The sequence below is a fragment of the Phasianus colchicus genome, chromosome 22 (genome assembly GCF_987193195.1).
Source record: "Phasianus colchicus chromosome 22, bPhaCol1.hap1.1, whole genome shotgun sequence".
Taxonomy (NCBI): Eukaryota; Metazoa; Chordata; class Aves; order Galliformes; family Phasianidae; genus Phasianus; species Phasianus colchicus.
In genome coordinates, this window is record NC_143457.1 from 6,155,149 (window position 1) to 6,179,816 (window position 24,668).

Consider the following 24,668-nt stretch of genomic DNA (forward strand, 5'->3'; position numbering starts at 1 on the left):
TAAAGGAAATGCAATTTGGGTACTTACTTCTCTTTATCCAAAGTTCCTGAGAGGTGACCCTATTTGTTACAACATTGTTGGAGTGTGTTTTAGAGAGGAAGCAGAATAGACACAGTTGTTTTCTCTAATTAGTTTTAGTTTTGTCTATATCTTTGGGATGGATAAACTAGCTCTCAATTAATGTCACCTACGTGTTTCCTCAGAGGAATGAGCTTCAGTCAGACAGTCCAGGATGCACAGTGTTAGGTCCCCTAATGTCAAACATTTATTAATCTACGACTGAAAACACATGAGAATTTCTTATCCAGGTGGTAGGGTGAAATGGAACTTGGCAAATTTACTGTTTCTGCATTGTAATAAAGGGATATATAGGAAATGAGTGGAATCAGTAGCAACATCTGTAGTCTGAAGATGCATGCAGCCAGTGGTGAATCACTTTACAAGTGGAACTGGTGTTTTCTCTACACTTCAGGCTTGTCTGTGGGTTTCTGAGTTTCTTACCTGGGCAAAGTTGAGGAAGAAAAGCTGCTTGTGGGACAGATTCAGTCCAGGCAACTTTGGTTCCTTCCCTTCCTGTTCCAGCCATTTTAAATAAGCCTAGAAATTATCATGGATTCAGTTCAGTGAAGCAACAGGATGGCCTATTCATACACAACGGGTGTTCGGAATGCTATGCTGACGTGAGAGATTTCAAACAGAATTGTGTGTGAACTCAGTGTTTTCTGTTCTGTTTTCCTAATTTTTGTCTTTCTGATACAAATAGTATGGCAAATTTTATGGAAAAAAAAAGTCATTGTGGGTGTTCTAATTAAACACATGGAGATAATTTGCAGTCATCTTTGGAGAAATCTTTGAACTGAAAACTGATCATAAGCCAGGGAAAAAATACCACTTTCTTACGTGGAAGTTGAGTTTTAGGTTTGCAGTTGTTACTGGTGAATGGACCTCCATTGCAAGAACTGTGTTCATCCTTCAAGGACACCTGGAGATCCATTCTGAATTTCTGATTGTTTTACCCAAAGGTAGGACCTGCCACTCTGGTGTAACATGAGTTTGCTATTGTGTCTCAGCAAGCAAGCATGGCACCACGTGGCAGGTACTTTCAGCTCAAGTGTAGCTGGATATACATACTAGCTCAGTAAGGCAACAGAGACAGAATGTGACTGCAATTTGAGCTAAAATCATCAGCTTTTACATTACTTTTTCTGTAGGATTTTTTGTATCTAGAGAAGAAGCATAAGTCTTCTCTATACTTCTGTGTTGATGATTTCTGTGTCTTCAGGTAACTGCTCATAAAATAGCAGATAATCATCTTGCTCGATGTTAAATCCATTACCTCTTATTGTTACACATTAATTGGCCAATTTTCTTTTTTTAGGTATATTGACATAATGGAGACAAGTTAATGTGTCCTCATGCTGATTAATTTCAAATTTTCTATCATCTTATTCTTGTGGTTGCTGAGATAGTCTCAAACCACACAAAATACAAAAGGTAGAACTGGGAGATTCAAATGCATTCAGCAGCACAGAGCCTCAGCACACAGGACGTGTCATACCATGCTGCTCTTCCACATGTGTCATACATCTTAGAATCACGTATGTATTCACATTAGTGAAATAATTAATTTTAATGGTATTCCTCAGATTCAGCCTTTTCAGTTTAGATTTCTGAAAATTCAGGATGTTCTTCTATAAACACCCTTAACTGTTACCATATTCACAACTGGAGAGAAGAAGTTTTACCCTGACATCTGCTGGGATTATTCTTAGAAAAGAACATTCCCTGGTCACGCTTGAGCTCCACATGGAAAGAACCTTTGTACCAATAAATACTGAGTTCCTATTCATAATGGTGTGTGTAAATCTGGAGGATTACAGATACTGGACTTCCCTGAGGCTAGAAGCTGTCTTCTCCTGTTGGAATAGGACGATATGCAGTGGTGTTTTTAACAGATAGCAGTATGCTAAACAACATCTTTCAGCTGCAGCAGAGGCAGCGCTCTGAAATACAGTTGCATTTCTCTTATTTTGAAAAGAACTGAAGCAGCCTTTTTACCATGGAAAGAAGAGTTCTGAAATTATCAATTATCAATTTTTTTTTTTTTTTTGCTTACTACAAAAAAGACACAGCATCAAAGTAGAAGAAACTTCTTTGTGTTATTTCCCTAAAGCTTGTAAGACAAAGAAAGCAACAAAAGGAGCTAAGTGTTTAGAGACGGGTGTTCTGGTAGATGTGATCTGTATTCCTTTTGAGGAGGAGATGGAACATCTATGTGTTCTTTTCTTGTCTTACCCGACGTGTCACTTTTGAAATCAAAGATGAAAAGTGTGAGAGAAAAACTTGAAAAGACCACATTGCTCTGTTTCATAATATCACAAAGCTGCAGTGCTCAGAAATTAGAGCCTGCTGCCATGTGATAAGCTGCTGGTGGTTGTAGCTGCCATTTTCAGAATTAGGAGCTTTAGAAAATTGAGAGTGCTTCACCTTTTTCTTGTGTAACATTGTGCCTATTTGGCCACATTTGTGGCCCTTGTTTACCTGAAACTGAAGTATGCAGCATCAAGCATCATGTCACATCAGAGTATAATTGTGTTCTTCTCCTGGATGCAAGAATGCCAGCAATCCTACATTGGGTTTGGGTCTATTGGGACATAAACTTCCAGATTCCAGTCTAACTAAGCTTGAACTTTATGTAATAACATGCTAACTGTCAATTTTTCTATGCTATAAAAAGCATCCTGAATTGCTGAATAGCAGGTAAAAATCACGCAGAGTGTATCTGAAATTTACCTTATAAGCCTGTCGGACTCCTCCATTATCTGCAATATTTTCTCCTAGTGTGCTTATTCCACTGACCTGTAAAAGAATAATCATTCATTTACTCTACAGTCAGTAACATCAGTAACCTAGGAGCCACAAGCTGAAGCACAGCTGATGGTCATGTCTGGAACAGAAGGTAGCAGTGACTTTGTGCTAGGACAAAGAAAGGAGAGCATGTAAATAAGGAATTTTTTTTTTTTTCCCCCCAGAAATTGTTATTTCAAATTTTGGATAGAAATTTGCCCTTTTGATTGGTTTATTGAAGGCAGGCTTCAGAAGAGAAGTAAATCTGAAACTAGGAGTTCATACTTCAAGAGGTGGTGGGAACTGCTGAATTCTCATCTCTAGACACTCTATTATGACTTTGAACCAAGTGCTCGAGATGGCTGTTTTCAAACCTGCATCAGCCTGTTTCCCCTAAATGTCCTAAAACAAAAGATGCTATATATGCCTGTTCCTGGCAGCCATACTTACATTTTGTCCTCCAGCCAGCTCCCACGTGTAGTTCCCATACTGGTGAACCATGCAGCGAGACTGCTCCTTGAAATGCATAGCTGAGAAATTGCTCCACCAGTCAAACATATTTCCATCTTTGTCAAAATTCCTACCTGTGTGAAAAATTCAATACATTACTGGCTTACAGTATCAGAAATGGGACTTCATTCAAAACTGTTTTACACCTCATTATAGAAAGATAATAAAGTAAATTTATTTCATAGGTTTACATGGGGAGAAAAACGATTCCTGTATTTCAAGACAGTGCTAGCTGCTCTTTTATGAAGGAGTGAAGGAAGAACGTAGTGCACAGATTTCATTCACTTTAGAAGCTGGCATACCTGCTTGTACTGACAGTATTTCCAAATCTGATGCTGCTGCAGAAGCAACAGGTTTTCCTGAGAATTGCCATTGAGTCAATTTGTTTTAAAAACCTGCTTACACCTTGAGTGGCCTGCTAAGTTCAGTGTAAAGTGTTCAAGAGAATGCTCACAGTGTGCATGTATTGCTCCCAGATAATTAACTTAGCAGGTGTGTGCACACTTGTGCATGGATACTTCAGTCACAGAAGTGTATAATTTTAATTTCTTACTATGTAATGAATGCAACTGAAAGAAGAATTCTTTCTGAGTTAATCTTCTCACCATTGTCGTCAAAGCCGTGAGTAATTTCATGCCCAATAACCATCCCAATCCCTCCAAAGTTCAGGGCTTGTGGTTGGTGTTTGCTGAAGAATGGAGGCTGTAGAATCCCAGCAGGAAAAACTGCAAAGAGGAACAGAGAGGGAGGTGCTGGGAGCTAGATGGCTTTATTTCTGCATGCTTGGCAAACTCCGTGGTTATTTGGTTAAAAGGTCAGGAGAGCATCTAAAATATAAAATGATTAGAAACACATCATGCCTCCTCATGTGAAGTTGCTTCCCTCTGTATAAATGGGGAATGACAAGTTAAAAAGGTTTAATTTAGCACATCTGCAATTACAGTATTTCTTCTGAGAACCAAGCATCATTTACATTTCAGCTTTAGCCTCATTTGATCTATAACATATAATGCAGTGAGTGAAGAACAGGAAGTTTAGTAACTGTCTCCTGGAGATGGGTACAGTTTGTGTTTTAAAGCCATTTTATAGGGGAACTAATGGATGTTTTACTGCTTTATTTTGGGTGCAGAAAGGTGAGCAATCATATGCTGATTACCACCAAAAACACTCAGCATGTAAAGCATGCAGAGCAGTAACTGCTACAGACCTCCAAATGCTGACTGACTCCCATGTCAGTCGTGGGAGGGCAGCAGGAGGTCTATCCTTCAGTCTCTCTGAAAAAAGCCTTATATAGAAGCAATGGGATTTAGTTTTCTTCCCATGTATGTAAAATGAAAGACGTACATGCTTCTAGAAGAATTAAGACTGAAAGCACTTCATTCTACGAAGGTATTTTCTAATAATTGAAATATTATAATTAGATACTTCATTCAAAGACCCATGCCTTCAAAGATTTTAGCCATGCAATCCTGGGGAGAAGTATGCACATGCTGGCTTGCATATTCATCTACAAGTTAAGCCAGTTACTTCCATTTTGTTTACAAGAGCAAAGCTGTAGAGCAACCAGGCTTCATTAAGACCAGATTTCACTTCTGGGAAAGCCAGCTCACAGCTGATTACAGTGAGTATAAAACCAGTGTCAGTAAATAGGGATGATGTGGCTAAATAGTCTGATGGTGAACACATGTGCAGCATGATGGCATCTATTAGCAAGCTACAGGAGGAGTGCTACTGAGGCTGAAGGATCAGTGGTAGCTTTGCTATTGTACCTACAATATAGAAGTAAATGGAAGCTGCAGAAGTGGGAAATAATTCTTTCTGATGAGGCTAAAGGGTCACATCATGAGTGCTTTGGATGTTCCTGCCTTTAGGAAAATAGTATATAAATCTGCCCTTGGGCTGTGGTTTTAGCTTGATGCTGTGAGGATATAGTTGCTGTCTGGTCAAAAAAGGCACATATTTTTCTCTTACCATATTGGGCACTTCTTAACATAGTGATACTCTTGTTGCTCTGGGAATGCAAATAAACACTATGGAGTAGAAATGATTTGGTTCTCTCCAGTTTGAAGTCCTCAGAGTTCAGCAAGGACTCTACAATATCTCATGTGAACTTCTGGCCACCTGCACAAGCTCAGAAATGGGAATACGTGGAACCAGACACGTTCATCATGTCTTCTTACATCTGAGATCTTGGCTACTAAGAACAAGAGGGATCAGGCTAGCAACTCAGCAAAATATCTCAGCTCTAACATCCTGTAAGCAGAGGCAGGTTTCTTTAGTGCAGTATACCTCTCAGCAAAATTATTTCTATACCATCTGCACAGAGAGCAAACTGGAAGGCTGCCCTTATGTTTATCAGGAATGTGGAAACATGAGTAGAAACAGCCCAGAACACACTCTGAGCATTCCCTGGTTGCTGGAGCTGGCACTTGTATAGTAGCAGTTACTGTCTCAGGCTTTCAAACATAAGGCTGTTCCAATTACAGTATATGAACTATGCCTGCCAAGTAGGGGGGGGTGGGGAGTTGAATATTCATCAACAAAGCTGCTGTTTGAAGAGAACAGCCTGCCTACCTTGCCCTCAGCTTCCACAAAGGCCCAGGCAGGTTTGCCTCCAGACAGCAGACTTGCAGCTTCTGAAGCACTAACTGGTTAACAGCTGTTTAAAATTGTTAATGACCTACCTATCTGGTTCCGATTGGGAGAATAGAATGCATTGACCACTGCAGCTCCAATTATCCATCTGAAAAGAAATGTTGCACACAAATTCATGAATTTTTTAAACATTTTTCTTACTGAATTACTGAATATATTCACAAATGTAGATTGCATTTAAGAAAAGGTTTGAGATGGGAAAAAAGGTGCCACTGAATGCAGTTGTAAAGAAATACTCATAATAGGAAATAGATGATGTCTCACTTATTGGCATCTTTCATCCAAAAGAATACCAAATTAAAGCAAGAAACACGTTTGCTCTTGAATGTTGAACACTGACACTGGAGTGGAATGTGGTGGCTGTTTACCAGGTCACTTTAAAACTATCTGAGCTTAAGAGGAAAAGAAGTATTACATTCATAAGAAAATTAACATTTAGAAGACTTTCTGAACAGCAGAAGGCAGTTACTCAAATTAGAAGTTAAGACCCAACTTGTCTGTTGCACAATTTTAATTAAAACTGAATAATCAGTCATTGCAAATCTGGAATCAGATATACAAATGTCTGCATTTGGAGTCCACTGTCTCATGGATAATGAGTATTAACTTAGAGAAGTAATTCTTGTTTGAAATAAGCTTCTCTTGGAAAATTTTACCCATAACTTAACAACTTTTCATTCTTTGTATTTCTTCCCTTCCACCCCCCCTCCTTCTCTTCTACCTGGTGTACACTTGTGCTCAGCCCACTTCAAGGCAGTAACAGTCTGAAGCCATGAACTCTTGGCAAGTGTTTAGCAGCAGCAGCCTAAGATACTGCTCTTCCCACATCTTTTATCCTCTCAGTGTCACGTGTGCCCTGATTGCTCTATCTACCATTATAGTACTTGTAAGCTGCTCTGAAGTTTAATTATTCCCTGCTTAGCAAAACAGAAAATGTTCACATCTTCTAGGAGATGTAAACATAAGCATTATTACTTATCTGCAGCATGAATTAACACCATTAATTCAGGACTTAAGATTATGTACCTGACATGTACATGTTCCTTGAAACTTACATGTCTTGGTCAACTCTTTCTCGAAGTTTTTTCAAGCTCTTTTGGGCTCCAGCTCTCAGATTTTCTAGGATGTTCTCAAAGTAATTGTGTTCACTGAAGTTTAGCTGAAGAAAGATATCTTGGTATTGGTAAGATGTGCTGAATGAGGAATTCTTTGTGCCACTGAATGCAGCTTCTAGAATATTTTGATTGCAAAGTATCACTTACAAATGCATGCAAAGAGCTAATTTCCAAAATGTTCCATCCAATCAAGTTTATATGCTTTCTAGTCACTTGGAAATGGTAGCTACTTAGGTGTAAGTACTTAATGTGGCAAGAGAATAAGTGTAGGCCTTAATACAGAGGTGAGGTACTTACTGAGGTACATACAGTGTACTTACATTGGCATATTCCTGATCTAGCTTTTCATTTTGATCTTCCAAGATATAATCTGGGTAGCCAATCTGTTCTTTAATTGCCAACGCCTAGAAGAAAAGAGTTTAATATTTCCTTTTTGATTCAAATTCATTTTTGTTATTGCCCACTTGTTTATGAGAACTGGGATGCAAATAGCTGAAAACATCCTATTGTCTGGTGAGACTTCAAATAAGCAAACAAAAAAACCCCACCATAGAACATACAGTTGTCTTCTCCTCTCCAAGTGTGGCCAATCACTATGGTAAACTTGCAGGCCCTACAGCACTATTTGACAGGATTCAGCTTAGCTTCTTTTTCTTTGGCAACTGTGCCAATAGTTCTAAAGTCAATGAAAACGTTCCTTTGGGGAATTGCCTTGTATTCAGTTGTCATATTAGTTGATGGGTGTCATCTTCCCACTTATAATGTGGTTCACAAGATGCTTTAAGGGAAATAAAAATGTATGTGAGCTAATAAGGGATAAAAAAAGAAAAATGCCATAGGATGGATAATAAATAACAGAATAATGGACATGAAACTTTTCTCATTTGGAAACAGTAATGCTACAATATTCCAAAGATTTCATATTCATGAAAGAATACTGAAGTTTCATGTTGTCTCTGACCTTCTCACGAGCTTTTGCTTTAGATGCCTCATCCATCCACTGTAACTCATCTAAGGTCTCAATGAACACTTCACGAATCTTATCTATTAAATCTTGGACCTAAAAGAGAGGCAGTTAAAAAATGAATTATTTACATGCTATTTTCTCCCAAACACAGTTAAGGTGATGAAAGGTTTCCTATTGAAAACTGATTTCCCCAGAATTCTGTGTTTTGTACCTGGCATTTAAAAGAGAATCACAAATGAGTTCTTATGCTTTCTGACTCATGGCTGGTGGGTATCTTTACCAGATAAAATAGGCTGGGAGATCAGATGGAGGGGAATGCTCACTGTGGACACTGGATGTACAATAGTACAAAGGGGAAACTACATACCATCCTCTTGCTCTCACCAGCAAATGTCTCCCTGACATACATTGCTCCTACTGCGTTCTCCATGTTGTTGTTGACATAACTCACGCATTCTCTCCAGCGAGCTTCTTCCAGTGTTGTCCCATAAAGTGCCTAGAAGATAAAACACCGCAGGATCAATTCTGCCAACACACTTTTTATTAAAAATCCTCTGCCAAACTGCTGCCTAATGAGAAAGCTAACTTAAGACAAAAGTTTCTCGTTCCTTCAACTTTGTTTTGTGATTACGTGCTCTAACAACGTCTTTGTGTTGACTTGGTGAATGGGGGACTCTCCTCCCAAAGAGGCTGCAGAGCGTGGTACCGGCAGAGAGGAAATACCTTCCTGTAGCTGGCCCGAGCATCCTTGAAACGCCGACTGAGGCTGCTGACTCGATCAATTACCAGTCGCCAAATGAGGTAGTTCTGGATGGTGCTGTGTGGAAAGCAAAGCTGAGTTTAATCCCTTATAAAATGGAACATTAGTGCAGACTGTCAGAGGAGAACAGTGATGCTGTGTGATTCTCTTTTCTAAGAGAAGCCCCGGGAGAACTAGCAAGTGGGTCCAATAATTTGTTTCCACAGGATTTCTGTGACTATTGTCACGGAATTGTTCCAAATTTTATTTTTTTTTACCTTGCTGAGTACTTGGAAATAATTGCTTTCAGCTCTTGCAAGTAGGGCATGCCATATACAACAACTTCTTCTTCTGGGTCAACCTGAACGCTTACTGAAGACATGACACCCTGGATGAAGAAGGTCCAGTTAAATTCCTAGGCAGAAAGGAGACACATACGCATGGTGTTAAATGCCTTAGTAACTGTTCACACTTTCTGCAGTCCATGCCACTGACTGTTGGTAGTGAAAGCAACAGTCATGAGAGAACACTTACATTTAATGCAAACTTTTCCTGTAGCTCTTTTAAGGTCATTTTGTTGTATAACAAGGTTACATCATGCCTTTCTTCTGCTGGGGTAGTTGCCTGAAGACATTCACAAAGTTATTACCATAATCAACTGACACAGATTCCAACGGCTGAAGTCACATGAATGTGTGTGCACATAAACATGTAAACATCACTGAGAATAAAAACAGGTTTGGGTTTTTTTGTGGGGAGAAATGAGAGCAGAGAGTTGGTGTCCAGTGTTGCTTTCTACATTTCAGTACAACAGCTCAGGCACCTCTAATTCAATAATGCTTCATTAATCTTTTGAAGCAAGAGATTCCTTCATCTTTCTCAGAAAGGGCAACCAAGCTTTTATAAGTCTACAGCACCCCAAAAAATGCCAACTAATGATGCAAGGGAGCTAGCCCTGGGGTTCTCATGATGTGCGTTTAGCAGAACATGAAGTATTTTGATTTAGGAGACTTCCAAAAAAACAGTATGGTAGGGCTAGAGCAGACATGATAGCAGTGCATGCAGTAGAGATGATTATACACACAGAGACTCTGATTTCTGGGCTGCTCATGGCACAGAAAGCTTCCTTCTCTCCTCACCCCCCTACTTTTTTTTTTTTTTCTTTGGCCATGAGTTTTTTACTGTGTCAAACTGCTGAAAATTAAGAGTAAGACTCTTCCTTCTACCCAAACATCCAGAGAGGTTCTTCACTGCTGTACTCACATTTGCAATATCTGTTTCAAGCTCCATAACCTTTGCCATCTCCTCTTGGACAAACAAATCGTCTTTGGATATATTCATGTCTTCTCGGATCATCTTAGCAATAGTGATCATGAACTGCAGGTAAGCTTCTCTTACCTGCACAGAAGAAATGGTATGTGTGCGTAGGGTCCTTATGAAAGGTTTACTGTCATCTGTATTAAGCAAACAATTGTTATTTTAACTTTTACAGTCTGCTGTGATAACGTTGGGCTCAATGGCACAGCTTCTACACTCCATTTCTAATTTTACTGTCATTTTTCTTTTTCCTTACTGTAATAGATACTGCTGCAATCCTTATGACCTCCGTTCATCCCGTAATACAGTGCAGTTCCCATCTCAAAACACGTATCAAAAGCAACATTTTTTGCATCTCTATCCAAGCTAACTCTGGAGTTTGGGGTTAGAATTTCAACCAGAGCAAAAAGAAAGCTCTGTGCTTTGAGTTGCACTATGGGAATTAGTTTTTCCTACTCACCAAAATACTGGGGTAAACGTGGAAGGGTTTAAGTTCTCTGAAATTAATACCATAAATCCTCTAAACTCTGTTTTCACCGACTGAAAGAAAAGCTCTCTGGGATGGGTCCCAGTGATACCTTTGCTTTATTTGAAAGAGGAAGCCATGGCTCTGAGTTACACCTCAGAATGGGCCTCGGAAAGATATTTGGTTGCTGAGTACAGATCTGTGATACAGAAAAGCTTAATATTACCTATTATTGCATACTTTTCTTCCTCCGTAGACCTTGGAAACCAGATAAATAAAATAGCTGTTTTGAAATTGAGTCCGGGCACTTACATGATAATGGTTTGTGTTTTTAGGCTGAATGCTGAGGCCTTAATCAGGCTGGACTCCCACAGGCCTCAGAAAGAGTTGTGCCAAAAGATGCTGGACAACGCAGAGGGGGAGTTTGGGTCATCAGTTTGGTTCATTGTTTGTGGGAAGTGAGCTGTTAAATAGCAAATAAAAAGGGGTTGTCTCTCCTCTTTATTCATAAAAATTAAAAACACAGCCCTTTTTATTTAGTTATTTTAAATGCTCTTGGGTTTTCTTTTGCTAAGTAAAGATAATCCAGGTACTGTGCCTGATTTTCTACCCCCTACGAGCTCTTCCAAGTCTGATTTTTGAGCAGGGATGCATAAATATCCCTTTTAATGTAACTGCTACTACGTAGGTTAAACTTGTAGAACAGAATCCTGGTTCCAGCAGCTCCCAGCAAACTTCGAGCAGCTCTTTGTTGTTCCCAACACAGCCATGTGCAGATTATATGTTGTTATTATGAGACAGATGAACAGAAGTTGGCAGTTCATAAAGGTGGCCAGAAGGTGTGGAAAAACAATCTCATAAAAATTTCACAGGAATGTATTTTAGACCATATAATATATGGAAATATATTCAAATGCAATGAAGGCATAAGAAAGCTAGTCTCTCTCTTTTGTTTTTGTTTTTATTTTTTTTTAATCTGTCTTTACAGCCACTAGACAGGAGCCTGAAATGCTGATCGTTCTCTCTCTATTCCCTTCAGGTCACGCTAGGAAAATGAGTTCGATGTTAAGTTGCAAATCTTCACTGCCAGTATGACATAATTGACAATTAAAAAGTACTAACGCATTATTTTGAGCTTGGAAACTGATAAATTAGTAAGCTGTTGCAAACACAACCTGATAAGTATTTACAGAAACCTCACACTTCTGCCCTGAGCCCTGACACAGAAGAGCAGCTAGGATTTAATCTCTCACAACTGCCATGTAGTTTTGGGGAACATGAGGAGGGAAGGAAGGAAGTGACAGCAGATTCTTACCAGCTGAGTAATTATATTAATTAATTCCATGTAAAACTTGATTTATGTTTTTTGGGTTCTTTTTTTTTTTTTTCCTGAATGAACACGTGAGCTTTTGAATATTTTGGTCTTGAACAAGAGTCATTTTGTGGCATTGCATGCTCAAATACAGAAGAATTGCCACTTTGGGTTGTACTGATAACCAAGTTTTCAGAACCTTCTATGACAGCAACCAGAGCAGGTGGTTTTAGAAGATGCAAGCAACATAGGTTCACAATTTTAGTGAAAGTTATCCTTCAAAATTAGAAACTGTTAGAAGTTATAAAATAGAGTTATATTTTGTTCACTTAACCTTCTTCTGATCAGTGTGAATTAGCCAGTTCTGAGGAGACTTGATACTTAGACATTTGTTCTGTCCTTTTGTAAAGTTGATGAAAGTAGAGAAAATTGTAGCAGTGAATGTGACAATCTGCTGAGTAACATGAAGATTCTTATGTTTGAGTTTTCCAAAACATAGGAATACTGAATGATGTTACTTTAGTAGCACACAGTAAATAAATTACAAGGGGTACTTACCCTTTGGTAGTTGCCCCCATTAAAGTAGTAATCTCTGGATGGCATTCCTAAACTAGGTTGGTCAATCTGAAGGAGATCATATACATTTCTTTAGTTAGTGATGAACAGGAACTGGTGCTGTCCAAAGATGTCCTTGAAAGGCAACAGCCTTGAAATGCTGCACATGCCATCCAGTGTTGGAATGGCCAACAGTGAGCTTCTACCAAACATTCAAGAACTTCAGCTCTCTAGAAACTGAGGTGAGATGGAAAGTACAACTTCTGTCTCTGAATTTCTAGATGATGACAGGATGGATACTTAGCATGAGTTATTGAGGAAAGTCTTTAAGTAGTCACTGAGATAGAAAAATAAATGTAAGCAACTTAGAAAAGAAGCTGCTTGACTTGTGGGCTACATTTCATGCATAAGAATGCATGAACGAGCTCTGAAATATATACATACTGACTTTTGAAATATGGTATCCTGCTGTATAATAAACCTCACAATCATTTTGCAAGTCACAAGCATTTTCAACCCTTAAATGTTGTAAATCAGCAAAGGTCCATTGATTCAGCAGAAAAAGCAAATTATGCTACCATGGAATGTTTCCCAAAATAACTTTGAGACGTATCTGACACTTGAACCATTACATAAATTTTGCCAGTTGTGTATACACACTGACTTCATGGACAGCTGATCCATGTGTAAGGGAAATAAGAACATGTCATAATTCTGGGGCACATAAATAATTCCTTGCAGTATTTTTCTTACATAGATGATATGTCTGCTGGAATCCCGGTCATCATTCCATACAAACATGTCAATGAGGACACGTTTGTTAAATCTGGAGTTCATTATGGAGAGTTTCTCTTCCATGCTCCAGCTTGGTTCTTGGAGATAAAAGGAAAAATAGACATTTTTTAGTAATGTATCAATTTGAACAGGACATATATGTATGTGTTGTATCCTACATTTTAATCTTTTCTTCGTAAGCAAAAGTCAGGCTATCCAGGACAGCTGTCAGCTTAGTGCAGTAAATAATTCTGCCTCTTTCAGCCACAGTATTACCTTTGGTGCTGTTCCAGTCTGCAGAAGCCACTGGCCAATCTCCAACCATTGTTAAGACCTCTAGCAGGGGCAATGAATCTCGCTGCTCTATTAGACCTGAGAGAGGAGAAACAAATACTATTTTGTTTTGGAGAGCTGGGAGGAAGGGTGAGGAGGAATGGAGGAAGAAGAAAAAGAGATAATATTCCTTACAGTTTAAATTTGGAACTGAATCTATCATTGTAAAAAATGAGAGAGACCATGAAATCATCAGTCTCCTGCATTAGTTCGATTGAATGGCTTTGGAAAGAATGAAATGAATTGCAGTTTTGTATACAGAAGGAAAGGCTTTGCATGTTTGAGGATGGTAAGCAGCATCCATGCCATATACCAAGGCATCTGGATCCATCTGGCTGAAGAATGATGTTCCAGACAAGGCAACAGCAATTACACAGATATTGCCTGGACCTTTGTTCAGGTTGTATGTTTGGTATTGAGCAAAGGAACAAAACAAGAAGGGACTCACTCTCATTCATGCATGACTTGTAAAGTATCTTAGCCTTCTGAAATGCTTCTCTGTCCCCTTGATCTGAACTCTCCAGCACACCTGAGGAAAGAACCATTGCCATGAGATTTTTGCCCTGGAGATCTTTGATCTTTTCATAGAAATCACTGAGAATTCAGGGCTGTGAAAAATACTTGTTACCTTAGGCTTCCATTGCTGTTAAACTAGAGTGCTCTTTAAAGGAGCTACCAAAAGAACTAAGTGTCAGGAAGGACATGCATGTAGCTTATCCATCTCCCTTTGAAGTTAGTACCAAATCACCTGTGGCCAATTTTTAGTGAGAACAGGATGTTATGACAAGATGGATGTGGTAAAAGATGGAGAGATTAAAGGACTGGAGATAAAAAATCACAATCACAATCAACACTTCTCTCCGTAATGTACAATAAATTGTGAGAGCTGAAATTAAACACAAATGTGTAACCAAGGATAGAGAAGCCTCATTCCTACCTTTTAGGATGATCTCCAGCTCATCCCTCAGGATGTCAAAAATGCTGTATCTGGAGCTAGTTTCAGGGATAACATGCCGGTTCAGCCAGCCTCCACAGGCATACTGGTAGAAATCCTTGCAAGGATCAGCTGTTGTGTCCATATTCTGAATTATTCTAGCAGCTACATATCAAAATTAGAGAGTTGAGTTCCACAAACTACCCAGTAATCTCTGGGACTACCAGAGACTGCCACCAACATGCCTGGAAAGAAGGCACCTTGCTCATGCTGCTTAACACGGATAAGACTTATGCTCATGGATCATGACTCAAAGGATCATATTCTTTGTTTAAAAACACAAATACGTATCTGATAGCAGACATCTGCACTGCAATTGGAGTGCTTTACAAAGGGAGCTTGTAAAGGACAATCTGATAATTCTCCCACAGCTCACTGACTTATACCTGAGGTACCTGCCTATGAAGTCAGTGTTTCCAGGGGGTGACTGAACATTTCTGTTGTGGTCTTACCTCTCTTAATTGTATATGATGGAGTTATACCAGTAGATGCTCAAAATGAATAGCTCTGTGTGTACAATCTATTCTCCCTAGCAGAATTAATTCTAAGGGGATTTATGTGATACTTAGGTATAGACTGTGTTGGTCAATTCATGTAATTGTGGTTCAGGCTAGAGAACCATTGACCATAATGGAAATCTTCCTGTACTATTTCCTTACCATGAAAATATAATGGAGAAATAACAACAGTTTTGGTTTTTTTGGTCCCAGTGTTTACACATGGAGCTGTGTTTGAGGACAGCTATACTTACTGACTTTGATAGAAATAGTTCTATTCCTTTAATACTTATCCAGTCTTAAAGCCTGCCTTGTTTATTCAGAGTGGGCAGATCACTTGTAAAACATCACTTCTATAAGAATCATCATTATAAGAATTGTTACCTGCTGTAACACAACCAGGTGTGGTACATATATTGCCTGAATTGGTACCATACTGAGTGCCTGTGGAGAAAGGAGTAAGAAAGCAGACAGAATTAGTTGGAAGTCACTACCAATGTCATCCACCAACAGTTCAATCTCAGTGCCAGTAAAAGGTATCAATGTCAAGCACATCTCTTGTCTTGGATATGTTTGGAACACTTCTGTGCAAGAAGTACAACAGCATTCTCAGCAGTGAGTTTTAACTCACCTGCTCATCATCTCCGTGATAGAAATGTTTTGCAGGAGCTTCTAAAAGAAGGGAAAAAAACCCAAACAAGAAACAAACGTGCGACTGTTATGTGAAGAAATGAATCTGTATCCCCATTCCAGCAGAATCTTAGTATCACTCTTGGATATTAGTTTTCTCTTTTTTAATACTTTGTCTTGGTCTGTGAAATTCCTCCAGTGAAGAAAATCAGCAGAAGCCCAACGCACTGCTAACGTGTGAGTGATGAGCAGAGCTGGAGCAGTGCCCAGCTCCTCTGCTCAGTGCTCTCTGCTAAATGTGCTGCTGTGAGCCTGATGGCAGTGATACCGAGGGCCTGGATGTAAAATCTAGAACTCAACACCTCGACTTTGTAACAGCATCTGATCATAAACTTCCTTGATCCTTACTCTGGGGTGCTTGCAGAAAAGTTGCTTGAAACTTCCTTCCCATGAAAACAAGTGTTTTGTATTAGAGCAAACAAGATTACAGTAATTCAGATAGAAATAAAACAGTAGGGAAGGAAAGAGGGCTTTGAAGTTCATCAGAGGAAGCAACATAAAAAGCCCTCACTGTGATTGGGAATGTAACATTCAGGGCTCAGTAGAGTGCAGTTGTGCTGTGTGGGAGTAGGTCTGCATTACAATAACTGCATGCCTTGTAATAGTTCAGTGTCTAAACATGGGATGAGCAAAATATGTGCAACGATATGAAGCTTCACGTAGAGGCTTCAGCATTGTTTTAATAACCAGGTGAAACAAGCACAAGTGGTGGAGTTCCTTAAACTCTCTAATACATATTTAAAAGCCACGGGCTCTTCCACAGAGAAGGTTAAAAAACATAGACATATATGTGTAGATGCACACACTTCTTTCTAGGAAAAGCCAATAGTTCAAAGGCACACTGAAATTTTCCTTAAGAAGTAGTACTGGTGAGGGTGAGAAGTGCACCGAGTGTGCTGTATTTCTTCCACCATTTCTCAGGGTTGGGACAGGACTCAGGTGAAGCCTGTTTTTAATAGAAATTTCTCCCTTTAATATAACCTCACAGTGTTTAACTTTGGTTTCTGGAATCCAGCTGCTTTCAACAAGATTCAAACCCCTCATTCAAAAAGCACTTGTGACCGTGAAAATGTAACCGAGATGCAGAAGCAGGGAAGCCAAATCTGTTCTGAAAGCTTGGTTGCATATTCAGTGCTCTGAAACTCTGCCACGAAAAGAGATGATCAGAAATGGCTGTGAGGGGCTCTCAATTTACTTCTGAAAGTGGTTCTTTTGTGTGTTTTTTTTTTCCTGACAGAGAACCAAGCCAGCCAGATACACACGGTCAGTGTATGAGATATGACCACTTAGGGAGGTATTTGTTGAGTCTTTGCTCACTTCTCTGAGGCTTTGCATGCTGCACTTCTTGAACCTCAAAGAACTGGAAGCAAACGTAAAATGCATCTTTCAGCCAATTTCAGACAGAATTTCTGGTGGGGATCAGCAGATGGAATAATGGCTGCTTCTGCTGCCCAGTGCATGGCCTGGCACTCCCACTAACAACATTCACACTTGCATTCTCTTAGCTCCATCTTAGCAGAACTGGGACAGAACAGAGTCTTGCCACCCAAATGTCATTTCACAGTGACTTTTGTGTTAGCTGCCACTTCTTTAAATTCTCCATCTCCTTTGGCTAGGATGCCTCACTAGTGAACGTTCATGGAGCTAAAGAATGATGAGCCATCAGCAGTCTAGGAGATGAGCCAGATCTCAGCCACAACCTTTTCTTCTTGTGCTGGTGCTGAGCTCAGATATTGCTCTCACAAGCCCATTATTTAAATGCACATTTATTCCATTCACAGCATAGGAAATGTGATGGGCACGGAATGGCTTTTGGAAATCCAATCCCAGAACAAGGTGCTCCTTACTTCAAGGCTTGTGTTTCTTTTTGTTTGTTTGTAAATGCTATCAGATGCAGGAGTGGGCCCTCACCTCTAGCAGCCTGTGCAATAGGTGGGACTGCTGACAACCAGGAGGGATGCAAACAGAAAGATAATATCTGCACATCTTACCTGAGAGAAACATACAGACTTGGGAGCCAGAAGGTGAATAATGTATCAATTAAATGGATGATTTGAGTGGTCAGGACTGGCAATTAAATGAGAATGCAAATTGTTTGCAACTCATATCTATTCAGAGAAGCCATTGGTTATGACTTGACAGCTACAATATGTGTTGAAATGTTCTTCAAACTGTAACTGCTACAACAAGTGATGAGATTTGGAGGTTGGTAAATATTTGTGGAACATAGCTGAGAGAAAGCTATGAAAAGGCTGCCAGGATGGGTGTGTAGGTGGTGATGGAAAGATGTAATTGAGAACATGCTGTAGTCAGATTCAAAAACGAATGACTTCACTTGTCTGCCTCCCTTTCTTTGCTCACCCAAATATTACTCTGCTATTCTTACTAAACTTTTTCTTGCTCAGTTAGACAAGCTTTTATGAGCATGAAAGCTCCTCTAGATATCAAAAATCCCCAAGAGCTTCTAGATTCTTTTTTTTTCTTCTTTCTTCTTTCTTTTTTTCTTTTTTTTTTTTTGTTTTGTTTATTTGTTTTATGGAGATAAAAGAAGAAAAAACTCTTAATTTTCCATTAGCAAAATAGCTATCAGGCCAAGCAGCACTGCAGCTTTGCTATCATTTTGCACTCACGTTTTCCTTGGGAATGACTGAATCTGGGAAGCATTTCAAATGAAAGCTTAATTGCTGATACAGGCCTGAAAAATATTTATATATTGGAATTCCTTTTCCACAAACAAGCTTTCTTTTTTTTGTGTGCATACACTGGCTTTGTATGCAGCACAGACTCTTCCCATGGATCTGGATGTGAGACCAATATTTGGACAAATATTAATAATGCCTGGATTTTGATTTGCCTGAACCCAAGAAGCAGTGTGGACAGCAGGTTTCTCATATCTTTTATGCATCCAAGCAACAAAAATTCTTCACAGCTCAGTGTTTTGATACAGAAATGCCTGCTGTAGGACTTAGCTTACGGGAGTTGTTTCTTCTCTCTTAAGCAGAATAAAAATGAACAACTTACGAATTGCAAACGCTCAGGGATTTCATCCAGCATTGGAACAAATGCTGATAACACTCAATTGCTGGCAGCGAAAAAGTAAACAATAAAAAAAGGCTTTTCTCTTGAATTATTACTCCCCCAAAATGGGGAACATCCCTGCTCTGCATTACTATATTCAGGCAGAGTACATCGAACCTTGTTGTCAGGTTTCTGGCAAGTCATTCCCATAGAAGTCACTGAAGCACATTTCACCTGGAGCTCAAATTGCACGATGCAGTTTTAAAGAAGTCTCTCTCCCCCCTCCAGCAGTGCACTGACACTTACTGTGCTATAAAATACGGGAATGTAAAAACACACACACAGCCATACTTCCCCTCTAAAACAGTGCAGCAGTTTTTGATCTTTGTCAAACATGATAAACTTAAGAAAATGCACAAAATTACTTAAATCTTACTTGATATAATTTAATAATGAAATAAAATGCCACAATCCCCTCTCGGTGAGCTTCCAACAAGGCAGAGATAGGAAAGTCCCTCAGAGAGGTGAGCTCACCTTCTCTCTGTATTTCTGTTTTCATTTGGCTCTGCAGAAAAGACCTTAACGTTGCTCGCATGGCAAAAAGGAAAATTATTCAGGGGTTACTTACCTCTGCTGCTGGCATACAGGATTACCAGGGCGACTGCAGAACAAGTCATGAGGAGCAGCAGGACAGCCAGCCCAATGGCCACGAAGCGCCAGGATTTCTTCCCAGATTTTGTTGATTTTTCCACAATATCCATTTGACTTTCTGATTTCCCCATTATTGTAACTCTAAATTATGGAGGGGAGGGTAAGAAAGAATTAGCTGCACGGCTAAAGCAGTATGGGGTGAATACATGACAAATCAGGGAGTAAAAGGAAGCAGAAAAAAAGCAAAGATAGGTAAAGAAAACTTCCAAATTATTACATGTATTTGTCCATTTGATTGTCCACAGATTTGCCAACCTCATTCTCCATTCTCCGTGCCTACCAGGTTGCCTGCACTCAGGGCTACGCCACCCAGACTCAGTGGTGCCGTGTCATCGCTCCAGGAGCCTGCTTTGGGAAGTGTGAGAAAGTCTCATGACTAGGTTGGGCAACTCCTTTCTCCCAAAAGGGGAAGGAGGGGAAAATCTGCCTCCTTCCACTCCTCGCTTTGAAAAGTATCTTGCTGTTTCCAATAATTTTCCTCTCTTCCTCTGTGGATGTGAGTGGCTGTGTTATCAGCAGCAGAATCCAAATAGAGATCCTTCCAGATGCGAGCGTCTTTGAGCTGCGTCTGCCCTGTCCTTAGCAGAGATGAAGGGTTTGCAAAGGAGAAGGCTCCTACAGCGTGTGTCAGCTCCCAGAGCTCCTGACTGCCAGCTCCTCAGTCTTCTCAGAGCCATTCCCAAAGTTCTGAGCTCAGCTGTGTGCAGTTCCCAGCTTAAAGCAGACGCTCCTGAGCAGCAGGGGGAGGAGGGGTTGCATCACACAGGCAGGCTGAGGGCTCTGTGCTCACAGTCTGCACGCTGCACCGCTGCTGCCGAGTTTCCTCCAGCTTTCCTGAAATGTGCCACCAGGTTACGTAGCTGTGTGCTCAAAGGAGGAGTGAGAAGTCAGAGGTGGAAACCTACCATAAGCTTCTGGCCCTGAGAGTGCTGGCAGCTTTCAGTGTAATACACGGCAGCAGTTAGTGGAGTGAAAGCACGCTGATTTATACATAGGTTCGGGCAACGTGCAGAATTCCTTTTCTGCTTCTCTTCTTGAAAATCTAAAAGCTAAGAGCTGGGTAAGACAGTAGAAGGATGGGTATGTCATTTCCCTTGGGTTTCATGCAATTCTTTTCCAGAGCTGACTTTGGAATGGAGAGAGAAACAGTTTGTTCTATTTGTCTTCTGTTCTGTGCATTCAGCTAGTGTAACTCTCTATAGATTTTAAGGTTGGCACTTCTCAAGCTGAGCTCTTCACCAGCACTCTCAGCTTTGAGTGCAGCACCGGGAAGCACTGGGGACAGAGCAGGGGCTTCTTTGTGGCAGTGCTGTTTACTGGGATGTGCAAACAGTGTTCCAAGAATATGAGCACAGACGTGTTTCCCTGAATGGGGCAGGACACAATGAATGCCAGTTTCTTCTGCCAGGAGTTTAAGCCTCCTCTACTAATCTGTGCTCTGCCTTAAAACCACTCTGAGAATTTGCCTTTCCTTCGGAGTCACGTTAAGTTAGGCATCTGTCAAGTGTGAAGGCAGCTATTCTCATCCCTCCATCTGAAGAGGAATCTAAGAACTCAAAGATCTGAAAAAAACCCACTGTTTTTGCAGATCCTGGGTGTCCGTCTGTGAAAGCTCGTCACAGAAGTGAACCGTTATACATTTAATTATGTGCCAGATGATCTATTATTTCTCTTTGTAGGGAGCCTAGCAAAGGAACCTCCTATGCACGTGAGCCTTCCTTCTGACTGTAGTCTCATTGTTGCTGTGTGATGCAGCTGGCTCTGAGGAAGGTCTACATATTGCAGTAGACAAGTGCCTCCCAGGATTTCATGCAGATATTTTGTAGTGTGGCTGTAAGATACCAAAGGACATGATTGTGCCCATTTGACAGATGGAGAATCAAGATGCCAAGAACCTGTGAGCTTTGTGCCTACTGCTTTCTATGGATTGTGATTAACGTGGTGTCTGAGGCTGGGAATGCCATGAGGGATTTTGAGGTGTGGATCCTTGCTCCCCATATAGCCAAAGGACAGAAAAATAACAAAGCCCTAAGAAACACCTGTAATAAATGATTCAAACAAGGCCTAAAGTGACTTAATTGAGGTCGTGCCTAAGCACCAAGGGCATAGATCTCTTATGTCCTCAGACAATTTGCAGATTCCCTCAAAACACATTGTCCTACTCATAAAGAGAATACCACAGATCATTTTTAATTTTCTTGTGGGATGGGAACTATATCCAGATTTTTGTGTGTGTATCTGTAATGGTTTCACTTCCTTGTGCAGCTGAGGAAAAGGTGTGCTGTTTCCAATAGGAACTAGAAGGAACTCTGTGTGTTGCACTTCCTAAGGTCACCTCAGGCTGATGGGAACTTCAGCTTGGAAAATCAGCAGTGACAAACACTTTGTATTTCTGTAACTCATGCAGCTTGGCTCTGAAATCAACTACTTGTTATCTGTAAAGAAAATGTTTCCATTATCACTCCTCAGTCAGGAATCAGTGACAAATGATCTAGGGAGCACAGAGCCTGTTCTGGGTTAGGGAATGTGAAAAAATGGAGGAAATGGATTAGTAAGTTTCTCATGTTCTGCCAGGTCCTATTCTAAAGCATTTTGTTAACTCTTTTTCCGCAGCAAGCCTGCAGCTGGGTAAGCAGTAGCAGTGCACCACCCAAAGCAGTCATCCAAAAGCTTGCAGCTACTGCAGAGAAATAAAGGAGGTGCTTGATTAATGATATCATTTTCTATAGGGAAAAGATGGTTTTGCCACCTTAAGACTCAAATTTGCACAGTTTTGGCAAACACAGCATACACTTCAAGTGTCTTAGGTATATATACACAATGGTTTTTCAGGGCAAGTACAATCGAGTCAATGGGAAGGCATAAGACTGCCTGGAAGTGCTCAAAGCTTGCAGAAAATGTGTTATTTTAGTTCTTGATCATAGGTTTTGACTCTGGCTTTAGAAATAAGACCTGGTCAGCTGGAAAGCTACACAAGCAGCATATCTAGTGATTTCTGACTTACTGTCAAAAAGAATAATGTGAATCCAAGCAAAAAAAAATTGTCGTGTATTGCCTGGACAGTTTTCTTCCAATAGTAATTAAACAAGAATTTCTCTGTAGAAAAGCATTTTCTTTGTTTCCCACAGAAAAACAAAAGCAACTTGATCTCATAGATGAGAAAACAACAAAGGCAAGTACCATTCCCAAGAATTTAATTCATTTTTTTGTCTTGTGTTTCTCTTTTTTTTTTTTTTCTCTTATTTCTTTCTGAGCCTTTTCAATAGAAGCAAACAAAGCAATACAGGATATTGAGCTCTATTTAACTTAGAAGAGGCTCAGGAGTGGTGCTACCTTATTTCTAGTGGGGACACAATAAAGAACTTGTTAATATGCAAAGGACATGGATATGCCACCTTCCATTGCAGCTTTGCATTTCACTTTCTGATTCTGTTGTTCCAGATTCTGCTGCTGACAGATACCTATCTCAGATATCCAATCAGAAGAGATTGGCCAGCTAACAGTGCATTGTATTTAAGGCCCCAAATCTTATTTATTTATTTTTTTCCTTTCAGTCATTTTTATTCACCTTCTATAATCTAGCAATTGTAGTTATCCCCATATCCAGGTAAAAGTGCAACACCAGACTTGAAATCACTTCCATGTGAAATATTTTCCATTTTTCCTTAGTTTGGAGTTTTCCCCCAGTGTTTGTGAGGCAGGGCTATGGAGAGTACTGTAAAACTCTTCCAAGAAACTGCTTTAACACTGTCCTCTTACTTCTGTGTTTGTCTTTAAGATAATAAAGAACCACAAGTCTGTAATTGTAGCTAATTTCTGTTGTCGCTTGGGTTTCAGTGTTTGGGTTACACAGTTACCAAGAGGCAGTCTGGCATTAAAAACCAACAGCCCAATCCCCAGTAAATGAGCACGGTGAATGGCTCCAGGACAATCACTGCCCTTGGATTCAGTGAAGCGGGGATGCAGACTACAGAGGATAACTCACTGCATTCAGAATGATGAGTTTGTCTTTGAAAGCAAGTCTAACTCCATTATCTGTTAACTAGCAGTATATATATATATGTATGTACGTATATAAATTCATGATTAATATTTTCTCATAGCTGGTTGGATAACCAGGTGTGTGTAGTGTAAATAACCTCCCAGTAGAGGCACATCCAAAACAGATAAGAATCAGTAAAATCTCAAAGTTTAGATTCTCTTTCAAAACTCTTCCTCATTCTCTCTCTGAAAACAAAGACGTTTTGAACACCATCAAAAAATTATCAGACATTTGTGCTATCAGCTATAAAAGACAGTGGTTTCTGCAGTGCATTTCTAAATGCATGCTCTCTGCACAGAGCAGCTGATAAAAATGAGAAGTTGTCTTACCTCTGTGTTGTGGAGAATATTTTGCAGCTCCAGAGGTGGTGGTTGTGCTTTCTGCAATGCAATCAGACGTTCACATTTTCCAGCAGTCAGAAACAAATGCTTATTCTCATTACCAGCACTGATATCCTAACAAGGCTTCTCCCCACAAACGGTCTTGCCCAGTACTGTGCCTACATCTCCCTCTCCTCCCTTGTACATTCCTCACACACGGTCTGACTGCAGACTTATCAGGGAGAATTAACTCTTTGCACCATATTAAAAATCACTTGATCTGCACTGGAAAGCAGATTGTGCAGCAAACAGTTCCACTGCTGTCCTTAATGGAATAACACAATTTTCTAGCTTGTTAGCATTTAGAAAAGTCTCTCCTATTACAGTAATTAATTCTTTCAAAAGTTCTCTGTTTAATCTGACATGCTCTTATTCCTTCCCAAGAGATTTTCAAGCATCTGTGTTAGGAAGACTTATTCTGCAAGGCAATTTCTAGTTTTCCAGTGCTGAATACTGCAATTGTGTTTCAATGACACAACCTTCTAAAATTCTGTGTGCATGAATTAAGGGATATGCTTTATTTTGCTCCATGAGAAGATGGATTGCAAACAAAATGATTTTAAGCTATTTTACTTGAAATTATTTCCATATACAGGACAGATGTAAATGTCAGCAGTAATGTTCATTGATGTGTGCTGTGTGTATCTTTCAAATGAAGGAAGATATTTGGAGCAATTAAAAAATCAGCGTGTGCAACCAGTCATGTGAATTTGAACATCATCTACATCTCACTTAAATGTAAGAGA

The 24,668-nt window shown here is 39.9% G+C and overlaps 2 protein-coding genes across 4 annotated transcripts in view; one reads left to right on the forward strand and one right to left on the reverse strand.

Moving 5' to 3' along the window:
* The window catches only part of LOC116242722 (transcription factor HES-5-like), a 54,302-nt gene that overhangs the window by 27,006 nt on the left and 2,628 nt on the right, over positions 1-24,668 (forward strand). The gene's annotated exons all lie outside the window — the stretch shown is intronic.
* MMEL1 (membrane metalloendopeptidase like 1) overlaps positions 1-24,668 on the reverse strand; it is a 33,064-nt gene that overhangs the window by 4,699 nt on the left and 3,697 nt on the right. The window contains exons 3-23 of one of the 3 annotated variants that reach the window (XM_090123153.1): positions 23,872-23,922; positions 19,418-19,581; positions 15,466-15,525; positions 14,528-14,689; positions 14,039-14,119; positions 13,534-13,629; positions 13,237-13,355; positions 12,487-12,552; positions 10,097-10,231; positions 9,368-9,457; positions 9,112-9,248; positions 8,818-8,911; positions 8,462-8,590; positions 8,089-8,187; positions 7,448-7,531; positions 7,068-7,171; positions 6,042-6,100; positions 3,963-4,082; positions 3,298-3,431; positions 2,794-2,859; positions 502-597 (exon numbers count right to left, since the gene is read on the reverse strand). In XM_090123153.1, coding sequence (XP_089979279.1) covers positions 502-597; positions 2,794-2,859; positions 3,298-3,431; positions 3,963-4,082; positions 6,042-6,100; positions 7,068-7,171; positions 7,448-7,531; positions 8,089-8,187; positions 8,462-8,590; positions 8,818-8,911; positions 9,112-9,248; positions 9,368-9,457; positions 10,097-10,231; positions 12,487-12,552; positions 13,237-13,355; positions 13,534-13,629; positions 14,039-14,119; positions 14,528-14,689; positions 15,466-15,525; positions 19,418-19,581; positions 23,872-23,922 — 2,146 coding nt within the window. Of the gene's footprint in view, positions 1-501; positions 598-2,793; positions 2,860-3,297; positions 3,432-3,962; positions 4,083-6,041; positions 6,101-7,067; positions 7,172-7,447; positions 7,532-8,088; positions 8,188-8,461; positions 8,591-8,817; positions 8,912-9,111; positions 9,249-9,367; positions 9,458-10,096; positions 10,232-12,486; positions 12,553-13,236; positions 13,356-13,533; positions 13,630-14,038; positions 14,120-14,527; positions 14,690-15,465; positions 15,526-19,417; positions 19,582-19,717; positions 20,519-23,871; positions 23,923-24,668 lie in introns of those variants that run through there. The other 2 variants (XM_031613667.2, XM_090123154.1) reach the window with 2 other exon arrangements.